At 38.1% G+C, this 12,435-nt stretch overlaps 1 protein-coding gene across 2 annotated transcripts in view; it reads right to left on the bottom strand.

Annotated features, from left to right (window-relative positions):
- Nucleotides 1-12,435, bottom strand: part of Kcnt2 (potassium sodium-activated channel subfamily T member 2) — a 354,847-nt gene that overhangs the window by 166,783 nt on the left and 175,629 nt on the right. For both annotated transcript variants that reach the window (XM_006994959.4, XM_042258262.2), the window contains exon 12: nucleotides 12,096-12,159. In XM_006994959.4, the coding sequence (XP_006995021.1) occupies nucleotides 12,096-12,159 (64 nt within the window). The remainder of the gene's footprint in view (nucleotides 1-12,095; nucleotides 12,160-12,435) is intronic.

The raw sequence follows: 12,435 nt of genomic DNA, 5'->3' as shown, positions 1-12,435 counted from the left end.
ACTTGTCCACATCTCCTGTGTATTCCACAGACCATCACCTCCTGGACTCCCTCCCAACTAGGTGCTATATCCCAGCCCCCAATTCAGGAGGAGAAAATCAACAAGATAGACAAACCCCTATCCAAACTAACTAAAAGGCAGAGAAAGAATATCTAAATTAATAAAATTGGAAACTGGAAGGGGGACATAACAGACACAAAGAAAATCGAGAGAATCATGACATACTTTAAAAACTAATGATCAAAAAAAATTCTAGAAGAAAAGAATAATTTCCTCAATAGGTAATACACTTACCACAGTTAAATTAAGATCAGATATACAATTTAAATCAACCTATAACCCTTAATGAAATAAAATCCATCATTAAAAATCTATCAACCAAAAAGAAGGAAAGAAAGAAAGAACGAAAGAAAGAAAGAAAGAAAGAAAGGAAGGAAGGAAGGAAGGAAGGAAGGAAGGAAGGAAGGAAGGAAGAAAAAGGCTCAGGGATAGAGTTTTAGAGCACAATTCTACCAGACTTTGAAAGAAGTTAGTGCAGAAACTCCCCAAATTATTCCACAGAATAGAAACAGAAGGAGTATTATCCTATTAGTTTTATGAGGCCACCATTACTCTGATACCCAAACCACATAAACACTCAACAAACAAAGATAATTCCAGACCAATTTCCCTTATTAACATAGTTGCAAAAACACTAAATAAAATACTTGCAGACTGAATCCAAGAGCACATAGAAAACATCATCCACCATGACCAAGTGGGCTTTATCCCAGGGATGCAGGGATGGTTCAATGCATGACAATCAGTGAATGTAATCCACCAGATAACCAAACTGAAAGAAAAATATGATCATCTAATTACATGCAGAAAAGGCTTTATAAAAACCCTACATATAAAACTCACAGAACAACCAGGCATGGAAGCCCACACCTTTAATCCCAGAACTCTGGAGGCAGAGGCAGGCAGATCTCTGTTCCAGGCCAGCCTGGTCTACAAAGCAAGTTCTAGGACAGCTAGGGCTATACAGAGACACCCTGTCTTGAAAAACAAAACAAACAAACAAAAAGTCCTAGAATAATTATGAATACAAGGCACATATGTGAAAATAATAAAGGCAATTTACAGCAAGGCTATAGCCAACATCAAATTAAATGTAGAGAAACTCAAAGCATTTCCACTAAAATTAGAAACAAGACAAGGCTGCCTGTAAACTCGATATCTATTCCATATAGTCCTTGAAGTTTTAGCTGGAGCAACAAAATGACTGAAGGATATAAAGGGGATACAAAATGGAAAGGAAGAAGTGAAAGCATTATTAGTTGCAGATGATATGTACATAAATGACCCGAAGAATCCCATTAGGGAACTCCCACAGTAGATTAAACACATTCAGCACAGTTGAAACTCAAAAAAAATCTTTAATCTCCCTATTTACAAACAACAAAGTACTGAAAGAAAATTAGGGAAATAACCTTTCAAAATGTCCTTAAATAATATAAAATTTCTTGGGGTAATTCTATCCAAGCAAGTGGAAGACTTACATTTAAAAAAAATGCTTCAAGTCTTTGAGAAAATAAATTAAAGAGGATTTGTGAAGATGAAAAGATCTCTTATGCTCATGGATCAGTAGGATTAACATAGTAAAAATGGCCATACTATCCAAAGCAATCTATAGATTAAATGCAATCCCCATTAAAATTCCAACACAATTCTTTACAGAACTTGAAAGGATAATTCTAAATTCCATATAGAAAAATAAAAAACTCATGTTAGTTAATATAATCCATAACAACCAAACAACTGCTGGAGGTCTCACTCTCCCTAATTTCAAGTTGTACTAAAGAGCTATACAGTAATAAAAAAAGAACACGTGGTGTTGGCATAAAAATGGACATGTTGATCAATGGAATCAAATTGAAGACCCAGACAAAGATCCACACACTTCTGGATGTATGATTTTTGATAAAGAAGCCAGAAATATACACTGGGGGGAAAAAGAAAGCATCTTCAACAAATGGCATTGGGCAAACCTGACGTCTGCATGTAGAAGAATACAAATACATTCATATCTATCACCTTGCACAAAACTCAAGTATAAATGGATCAAAGACCTTAGCATAAAACCAGATACACTAAAAGTGATGGAAGACACAGTGGGGAATAGGCTTGGTTTCACTGACACAAGAGATCACTTTCTGAAAAGAACACCAATAGCACAGACAACACGGTGGGCAATTAATAAATGGGACCTCATTAAACTGAAAAGCTCTGTAAGGCAAAGAACACCGTCAATAGAACAAAGTGGCAGCCTACAGAATGAGAAAATATTTTTATCAACTCCACATCTGATAGAGGACTAATATCCAAAACATATAAAGAACTCAAGAAACTAGACATCATAACCCATTTTAAAAGTGAGGTACAGTTCTAAACAGAGAATTCTCAGTAGTAGATTCTCAAATGGCTGAGAAATACTTAAAGGAATGTTCCACATCTTTAGCCATTAGGGAAATGTATATGAAAACTAACTTGAGATATTTTACACCTGTCAGAATGGCTAAGGTCAATAACACAAGTTACAGCCCATGCTGGGGAGGTTGTTGAACAAGGGGAACACTCTCCTATTGCTGGAGGGAGTACAAAACTACATCCAGCATGGAAACCATTATGGCCGCTTCTCAGAAAATTAGGACACAATCTACCTCAAGATGCAGCTATACCACTATTGGGTATATACACAAAGATTAATCCATCCTACCACAAGGACACTTGCTCAGTCATGTTCTCAGCTGCTTTATTCATAATAGCCAGAAACTGGAAACAATATATATGCCCATTCACAGAAGAATTGAAAAAGGAAGTCTAGTCCATATACAAAATCGAGCATCACTCAGCTTTAAAAAAAAAAAAAAAAAAAGATGGCACAATGAAATCTGCAGGCAAATAGATGAAACTAGAAAAAATAATACTGAGTGAGGTAATCCAGACTGAGAAAGACAAATGTGGTATTATTCACTTATTAGTTGATATTAGATGTTCAGTAGATGATAACCAAACTACAATTCTTAGACCCAGAGAGGTTAGGTAAAGAGGAAAAGTCTTGGTGGACACATAGATCTTCATGGGAATGGGAAATAGAATAAATTTTGTAGGTTGACTGGGGGCAAGAAGGGACAGGAACAGGAGGGAAGAGGTAGAAAGTAGATGGGATAGAGGGAGGGCATACAGGGACCAAAGGTTGGAATTGAGTGGGAAGGGCAACTGGAGAGTAGGGTGCAAACCTAGAGCAATAGAAACTTCCTGGAATCAATGAGTGTGATCCTAGTGAGGATTCCTTGTAACGAATGACCATCTATTGCAGCCATGCAAGGCTTCCAGTTGTGGGACTGGGTTGTATTAGGGTGAGTTGTTGATGTAGGGAGTCTGGTGGAGCTCCCCAAACAACCCAGGCAAATGCTAGCACAGAGATTTATTTGCTCTCTGCAAAATGCCAGCCTGTCCCATTGCAAAGGACAACATGCCAAGTGCTTATTGAACATGGAGAGGTCTATATAGAGCCTTCTCCCCTATGTTCTAGGCTTTTTGGTGTTGGGGAAGAAATCTGCAGGCTACTGGGAGAGAAACATGGACACCAACCCTGCCACAAAACCTTTGACATATACAATCTGTCCTGACTACAAGATGCACTGGGTGCACAATGGTGCAGAACTTGTAGGAGTAGCCAACCAATGTCTTATTTAACTTGAGGACTGCTTCACAGAGATGGCCCATGCCAGACACTGCTTGTGTAGCCAAGAACCAGAAACTAGATAGCCCAGAGACCTAGGGAGCAACCAAGCATGACTAGAGAAAAATGAAATGATACTCTGGTATACTCATAGATCAGTGCCTTGTCCAATTGTCACCAGAGAGGCTTCCTCTTTGCAGAGATACACATCCATACATTATGCAGAGAGTCTAAATTGAAGGGTTCCATCCAGTCCCTCCACTTGGAGTGCAGGGAATCCCATGGAAGAAGGGGAAGAAAGATTATAGGAGTCAGAAGGAATGGAGGACACCAGAAGAACATGGATAACTGAATCAACTAAGCAGGGCACAGATGGGCTCACAGAGTCTGACACAGTAAACACAGGAGCTGCATGGGTCTGCACCAGATCCTCTGCATCTATGTTATGGCTGTTAGCCTAGTGCTTTTGCAGGACTTGTAACTGTGGGAGCTGGTGAATACCAACTCCTGCCTGCTCTTGAGACTCTTCCTCCTAATGGGTTTCGGTATCCAGCTTCAGTGTGAGAGCTTTTGCCTTGTCTTATTGTATTCTTTTGTGTCAGGTTTGGTTGTTGTCTCTTGGAGGCCTGCCCTTTTCGACTGAGAGAAGGAGAGAAAGTGGATTCAGAGGAGAAAGGAGTGTGGAGGAGGAGCTTGGAGGAGTGGAGGGAGGAAACTTTTTGGAATAAATTGTATGAGAGAAAAATCTATTTTCAATAAATAAGTAAATAACAACAACAGTGTATGAATCCTTTTGAAATCCACCCTATATTTTGTCTTCCTTAGAAATCCAAAGATTTCACTGACTGAATTCACATTTTTATCCTTGGAATTGATTCTAAGCCTAAGGGAAGAGAAGCATCACTCAATGTTAGCTGTTCAATTAGTGTTTCTCCACTGTATGAAAGAAACTCCACTGCCATATTCACTACTGGAAACAAAGTAAAACCTTCTTTCTCTTCTTACAGTCAGTTAAATATGACCCTATACTTTCATTCCAGTAGGGGTTTTTGTGATTTTTTTTTCAACCCAAGTCAAAGTATGTCAAAACATGGCCTAGGAATGAACTTTGACTACAGACAGGATACAGAGAGAACTTCCCCAAAATTTCTGATATGTTTCACATATCTCTGGGTAGTAAATTTGATTCAAATTATAAAGACCTTATCATCCTTAGCCAAGTAGAAAATATTAACTTCAGTGAGAAGACACCATTGTTCCCAAGTCTCTGAGCCTTTCTAAGAAACTCACTGTGTACTAGAGGAATAGGAAAAAAACAGTGATTTCCACATGATCAGTTAAAGGGTAACAAAGTAGATTATTCTCTACATAAAATAAAAGACTCCTATCAATGCAGTGATTATATCATAGCGGGATTAGAAAATCATGATAGAGGCATGATAGGTTCTCTTTATGTACTTACCACCCAGAGAGAACAATTTACTTAAATAATTGAAAGGATTTTTGTATACAAAACCCCCATGTATTTACCATCTATTCCTGAAAAAAAATTGAATCAGGTACAGTTCTTCTATAAAGCATAAAAAGATGTGTTTATTAACTGTTGAAGAATTAATGGGCAGTGCTTCCTACTCTCCTGAGCGCCCTTTCCCCAAAGCTGGAGGAGGGCTGCAGGCTGGGGGAACCGCTGCAGGGCCGCTCTCATAGAGCACCGTTGGCATCAGTGACTACGGCAGATTTTCCCTAGCAAGTAACATAGAACGGTATAACATGAAACAACATTTATTACCAAGCAATATGGTTAGATAGAGTTAGATATACCTATACCTATAATTATAATTATAACTATAACTATAACTATATATATATATGTATATATATATGTATGTATATATATAAAAAAACTAGATATATAATATAGTTAGGTAATAAGCATAAATTTATGGGATTTTATATTTCTTTTTTTTTTTTTTTTTTTTTTTTTGGTTTTTTGAGACAGGGTTTCTCTGCGTAGCTTTGCGCCTTTCCTGGAGCTCACTTGGTAGCCCAGGCTGGCCTCGAACTCACAGAAATCCGCCTGCCTCTGCCTCCCGAGTGCTGGGATTAAAGGCGTGCGCCACCACCGCCCGGCGGATTTTATATTTCTTAAGTAAGTCTTTCTGATTTAGAGCATTTGCCTCCCCTTGCTTCCCTGGGACAGAAAAATAGTGTTAAAAGAAGATGAATAAAAATGCACTGGAGTGTCTAAATAAATTTTCCCGAGAAATACCATGTATTTTATAACAAATTACAGAAAGTTTCTTCCTGTCACAGGGCATAGACACTTCCCTAAGTCTCCATTTGCCCAAATCTGAACACAGGACAAAGAAGTAGGGATGATGTTGCTTTAGTGCACTCATGGATGTGTGCATGTGTGTGTGTGTGTGTGTGTGTGTGTTGTGTGTCTCCACTGTCCTCCAATTCCAGTGGATTGCCAGGACCCAATTGATATTCCTTTCTTTTATTGATTTATTTTTTGGTTTTTCGAGACAGGGTTTCTCTGTGTAGCTTTGCGCCTTTCCTGGAACTCACTCTGTAGCCCAGGCTGGCCTCGAACTCACAGAGATCCGCCTGGCTCTGCCTCTCGAGTGCTGGGATTAAAGGCGAGCGCCACCACCACCCGGCTTGATATTCCTTTCATATTCCCTGTTGTTGAGCCCTGAACTGTAACATTAACAATACTCCTTTGCTTCAGAAGGGTTCACTTATGCCCCCAAATCTACCAAGTACTTACTACTCTATTTCTTCATGGAATTAACCCACAGATCACTTGTAGTACGCTACCTATTTTACCAGGCCTTGCTCGGCTTCCCTTATCACTTTGAATTGCAGCTGTGAATAAAACAAAAGAAGTCCGTCAAGTGTGAGGATGACAGTCACATTTTAAAATACATGAGCACGTAAACGTGTGCGTGCTGCTCCACTGCAAATCTATCTGCTGTTTTACTGGCCTCTTAAAGGTGACATACAGTTATAATGAAAGGAATTACTTTATCTCCTGCACATGGAGTGTTCATCATAGGATCAATTTTTGCCAAAGTGAACGCACCTTCAATATTCTACTTAATTAAAAGCACTTAAAGCTATATGCATATTTACTTGAACTAGATTACAATTTCTATAATTTCCATAGCATGTAGGAGCAGCCTCCTGCTTCCTTGTGTCTTAGTTAAGGCATCCATTGCTGTGAGGAGACACCATGATCATGGAAACTCTTATAAAGAAAAATATTTAATGGAGGTGGTGGCTTACAGTTCAGAGGTTTAGTCCATTATCATCATAGTGGGACATGGTGGCATGCAGGCATACGTGGTGCTGAAGAGGTACCTGAGAGTTCTATATCTTGTGCTGGCAACAGGAAGTGGTCTGAGACACTATGTGTCACTTGACCATATATGAGACCTCAAAGCCCACCCTCATAGTGACACACTTCCTTCAACAAGGCCACACCTCCTAATAGTGCCACTCCCTCCCTTTGGGGTCCATTTTCTTTCAAGCTACTACACTATCCTATTGTATAAACATTTACTTTAAAGCTCTAATACTAATGATTTTCTTATTGTTTCCTTATTTTTAAATTTGATAGTATTAGTTCCTATTTTTGATTTTTTTTCCTTTTAAAATGTTATTTGCTGGCTTCCCATTTGCAGAAAAGTATAGCTTTCTGTTCCCTAACCTAACCTAACCTCACTTCCCTTGCTCCATATCTTTGGAATAGAATTCAAAGTTAATTGATATGTGATTACTATTGGGCATTCATTCTGCTGGCAACTGATCTTTGTAAGGTAGGAAGAACGTCACAACGTCACAGTTCCATTTCAATCTGCAGTAGCTTATTTCCTCCAGAAACCTTACTGTACCCTAGACATTTGTTTTTCCAATCACAAATGCAAAGTGTATCTTCTCTAAGCAGTTACAGAAAAATATTCTAGAACTGGGTGGCTTATATATAAGAGGACTTTCTTTCTTTCTTTCTTTTTTTTTTTTATTGTTCAGGAGGCCATAGGCCATAAAAAATGCTAAAGACATGGATTTCCCTGTCAAACCACATACCTTGGGTGGCTCCTTACAAGGCTGTCCCATAGTAGTAGTCGTTAGTATCAAAGTAGCAAAAGCAACCACTAGTGGAGGAGTCATCTTTGTGGTTTCCTTTCAACTTTATTTCCTATTTGAAAGACCTGTGCCTAAATACAAGTCAACTGTGACACTGTGGGAGCCAGAGCTTCAACTTGGAAGTCTGAATAGGTCACATTCTGTGTGCACCATTTGTCAAGCAGCAATCTGTTTTCAGTGTGTTCACCCACGTCAAAGAACAGCAAATTAACAACTGTCCATGGGCAGCCCTCCATGTGCTATGAGGTGACTCCTCAAATAGAAACTGTTGCATAGTTATTGGCTCAAGACTGGCTTTCCCTGCATCAAGGGAAAGCCTACACTCTCCACTGTGTTGGGTATCAGAGTCCACCTTCGCTTTGCTCACACTTAGAATTTGGTAAACCACAGCTTTTAGTATCTTCACAAGAGCTGTATGCTGTTTGAAAGCTAATCTGTTAGAAATTCTGTAACTACCCTTTTACCTTCTTTGTTTTCCTTCTTGAGAAAAGATGAATCCCTAGCATATAGAATTCTAAGTGGAAAAGTTTTTTTTTTCCAGAAATTTCTTTTTTAAAGAATTGAGTTTTTTACATCTAACTCCATAATAACTGCCTGTACACACACACACACACACACACACACACACACACACACACACACACACACACTCTCTCTCTCTCTCTCTCTCTCTCTCTCTCTCTCTCTCACACACACACACACACACACACACACACACACACACACACCACTAAATTTCAAATTCAATCATGCTTGCTGTCATTTCGTTACATAACACTAACGTGAATGCCAGTGCATTTACCTTATCACAGCAAACCAGTCAATATAAATGCATGGAGGCATTTGGATTCTTCATCATTAGTTTTTTTGGTTTTTTTTTTTCCTTTCTGTTTCTCTGATTAGTATTCCTCATGTTAATTTTGCCCTCTATGTTACCGCTCTACCTCCAATGCAAGTTGGGTTATTTCACAGGCATTATGCTACAATAAGCAAGGCTTACACATTTGACAGTTTCATTGCCCAAATTTGACTGAATTGGATTGACATTATATTTTGGGCCTTGTTGGAATTCATAGAGGAAACTGGTTCTCAGTTCCCCTCTCTTCATGTCCTACCATGTAGATATTATTTCGTCTACTCGATCCTGGGTGAGAATATATGATGTTCTCATAATTTACTCTTCTTTTTTAGTATGTTTTATTATGTAGTTTATTTTTCTTTGTAGGTCCAGTGTTCTTAAGCTATCTTCTAGGCCTCTTACTAAATTTCCCTTTGTTATTTTGCATTTGATTTCCAGAGCCTTCTGGATGATTCCTGAATGTTTATGGGTTGTTTGATTTATTTTGTTGTGCTGTATATTATTCTTTTTGATATATACATCATGATCTCACATTACACATAAGGCGTTTATTGAATATCAGCATCTTCTGAATAGATATTGTAAAACCGATTTCTTCAACCACATGTAGAGTACGTTTCTTCTGCTTCTCTGATTTCTCTTTCCTTTCTTTGGTATGAATTTTGTGTTCTTTCATTATCTTTTTCTTTATTGTTGCCAATTCTCTAAAATGTCTAGTGATTCTTATGGACTGAATATATAGGAGAGAAGAATTTAAAACTGAAAAATGCTAAGAAACAATACTGATAGGATGGCAGTATATATGGTTTAATTATAGGGTAATCAAATATTGCACCAGGGATTTCTGACTTTGTATACTCATATGAACATATAAGTGCATTCCCATGTGCAGGAACACACACACACACACACACACACACACACACACACACACACACACACACACACACCTGAATATAGGGCTTTTCTTCTTATGATGGACCACTTCCCCAAGACATATTTATTTGAAGAAGCGTATAAAACACTCCAAGCAATTTGTTCTCAATCAACTAAGACATTGCATGTACCTAGGCTCCCAAAATTTTCTTTCTGAGTTAGACAGTAGGGGATTCACAGAACGAACTGTCTAAATAACATACCTCTTCTCCCAGGGCTCAGAAAGTAACCGGGAATGCAAATGAGAGATCTAGGGAATCTGCTCCTTTCCCTGACTTTGAAAGAGTCCTGCATACAGCCCCACTTTAAGCAGCATCTGGCCCCTTCTGTCCTGGGCTTTTGAGGTCTCCTTGCCAACAGCATCATTTGTAATGCATGTCCTCTTTAAATCTAAAATTTAACTTGCTCTGGATGAGTCAGTTGCCGCTCACCTACTCCCTTTCTATCTTCCAGATTTCTACTACTGTTGCCTCATCTACTTAACTTTTAGTCCTTATGGGTGTTTTTATTAACTTCTTCCCAGTTTACTACCATCAGGAAGAATGGATTGCATCTATTTCAATGAAAGCTTCCCAAATTCATGTTGTAAAGTTAACTCTAGAAGTTACTATACATTAATTGTTCAGGTAATATGTATATATGTATACATATATATACACACACACACACACACACACACACACACACATATATATATATATATATGTATGTATCCCTGCTTCTCAACAAAAAGGATAAAATTTATAAAATTAAAAAGCCATGTGAACAAGATTGACAACTACATGTAAAACAATAACACACCCAATGTTCATTTCAAATTCACTATTTTATCAGATCTGACTGGAGCACTTTTATGCCGAAATATTTAGAAAAATCTCAAGTTGCAATTACACAAAGTAAAAAAGATCTGGACTAAAATAAAGTAATATATGTGAAAAAGGAGAAGAGTGGTGACATTTTAAATTTTTACTTTAGTTTGTATGTCTGTGTTTATGTCTCTCTCTGTCCTTTTCTCTCTGTCTCTGTCTCTCTGTCTCTGTCTCTCACACTCCCTCTGTGTGGGGGAGGGGCACATGTGTGGAAGTACCCACAGAAGCCAGAAGAGGGTAGTCCAGACCTCCTGCAGCTGGACCTACAGGCAGTTGAGAGCCACTTGATAAAGCTGCTGGGAAGTGAAGTTGGGTTATTTGTGAGAGCAGTGCATATGGTTAACCACTGGACCATCGCTTCAGCACTGACTTTCAAAAACGTAAAACAAGTATTTGAGAGCTTTTCTGATCATTTGTTTAGGTGATATCAAATGACTAGTTTCTGGGCTGCCATGGCAAACATCTATAAACTCAGGTTAATCTACAGAAATCTGCTGTCTCACAGATCCAAATACTAGAGTCTGAACTCAAGGTGGTGACAGCGCTCTGAGGGGAGACAATAGTCTAAGAGTATTTCTTTGGCTCTTTCATTCACTTTCATGTTCCTTTGAAACTCTTCATGTATATGCCTTCCATAAAATTTTCTTGTATAAGACATAGTTACTTTGGGTAGAGACTCGTAATAGTGCCTTCATTACTACACTAAACTCTTGTCAATATTTTATCTGTAGCCATTGAGCGTAAGGCCTTCAACATGAGAATTTTGTGGAAAGAGAATCAATTCATAGGAACTGTCTCCTAATGAAGGGTGGGAATGCTCTTTCAATTTACAAACATAGGAGTAAAAAGTTCAAGGACACTGCAGTGACCATGTCATACAGCCAATCATGTTATGACTTTCTGATCCAAATTCATACCCAAAAGAAATGCAGTTAAACTATCTCGTAGAAAACTGAAGCCATAATTCAGCAATTCATTTAAACCAGTTTGATTTAGAAAAGTTTGGGCTTAAAAACTACATCTCAAAAATTCTGTTAAGTCAAAAGTAACCCAACTGATCCCTACATACCTTTTCAAACAATGAATATTTCCAGTGCCCACTCTAGATAACTTGAAAAGAATTTTCAAAACAGCATATATTTTTAAAAGAAATTCACCAATTGATCCCATTATACTCTGCTTGGAACCATCTGCTTTCATTTGAAGTTTAGGAAATTCAGGCCATCTTAACAAAACTCTATCTTGTAGGACATATTTAGCTAGAGGATTACTAGAAAGCAGGGAGAAGATTAGTAAAACACTTTTGTTGACACAATGTATAGTGTTTTTAATATTAAAATAATTATAGCTAATAAATAGCTTCTTAACTTTCGTGAAAATGTAAGGTCACAAATTTTCATTATGGTAGTTTTATGTTTTCTGGGTTTTTTTTATTGTTTTGGTTTGCTTGCTTACTTTTTTTTGTCTGTTCTTTCTCTGTTTTGACTCAAACCAAGCAAAAACCTTGCATGGTGGAAATCAAAGTTCACTGAAGGGGGTTCAGGAAACTTACAGACGATGTTCTGTCCACTTCGCAGCGGCTGCTCAGAATGAAACAGGCCTCCGCATTGTCCATCCTAAACACAGACAGGAAACAGAGTAACCATATTGAAATGCTGCTGGAGTAAGTGTGGCATGGCCTGGGCCACACCCTACATGTGTGTCCTTAAGCTTAAAGGACAGTTGGATGTCTTGCCGAACATGACTACATTTGTGAGAAAAAAACAGCTCCAGAATTTATTGCAGAAAAAGGAAGTTGAACTTAGCTGTTATATTTTCATTAATATGCTTTGCACAGATTAGGAACACTGCTGATCTTTATTTTGTGGATAACTCATCTCAGCTACAACTAC

This window comes from Peromyscus maniculatus, chromosome 11, assembly GCF_049852395.1.
Source record: "Peromyscus maniculatus bairdii isolate BWxNUB_F1_BW_parent chromosome 11, HU_Pman_BW_mat_3.1, whole genome shotgun sequence".
In the NCBI taxonomy this organism is placed as follows: domain Eukaryota; kingdom Metazoa; phylum Chordata; class Mammalia; order Rodentia; family Cricetidae; genus Peromyscus; species Peromyscus maniculatus.
The sequence above is the reverse complement of the archived record's forward strand: the minus strand, read 5'-3'. Positions and strand labels throughout refer to the sequence as shown.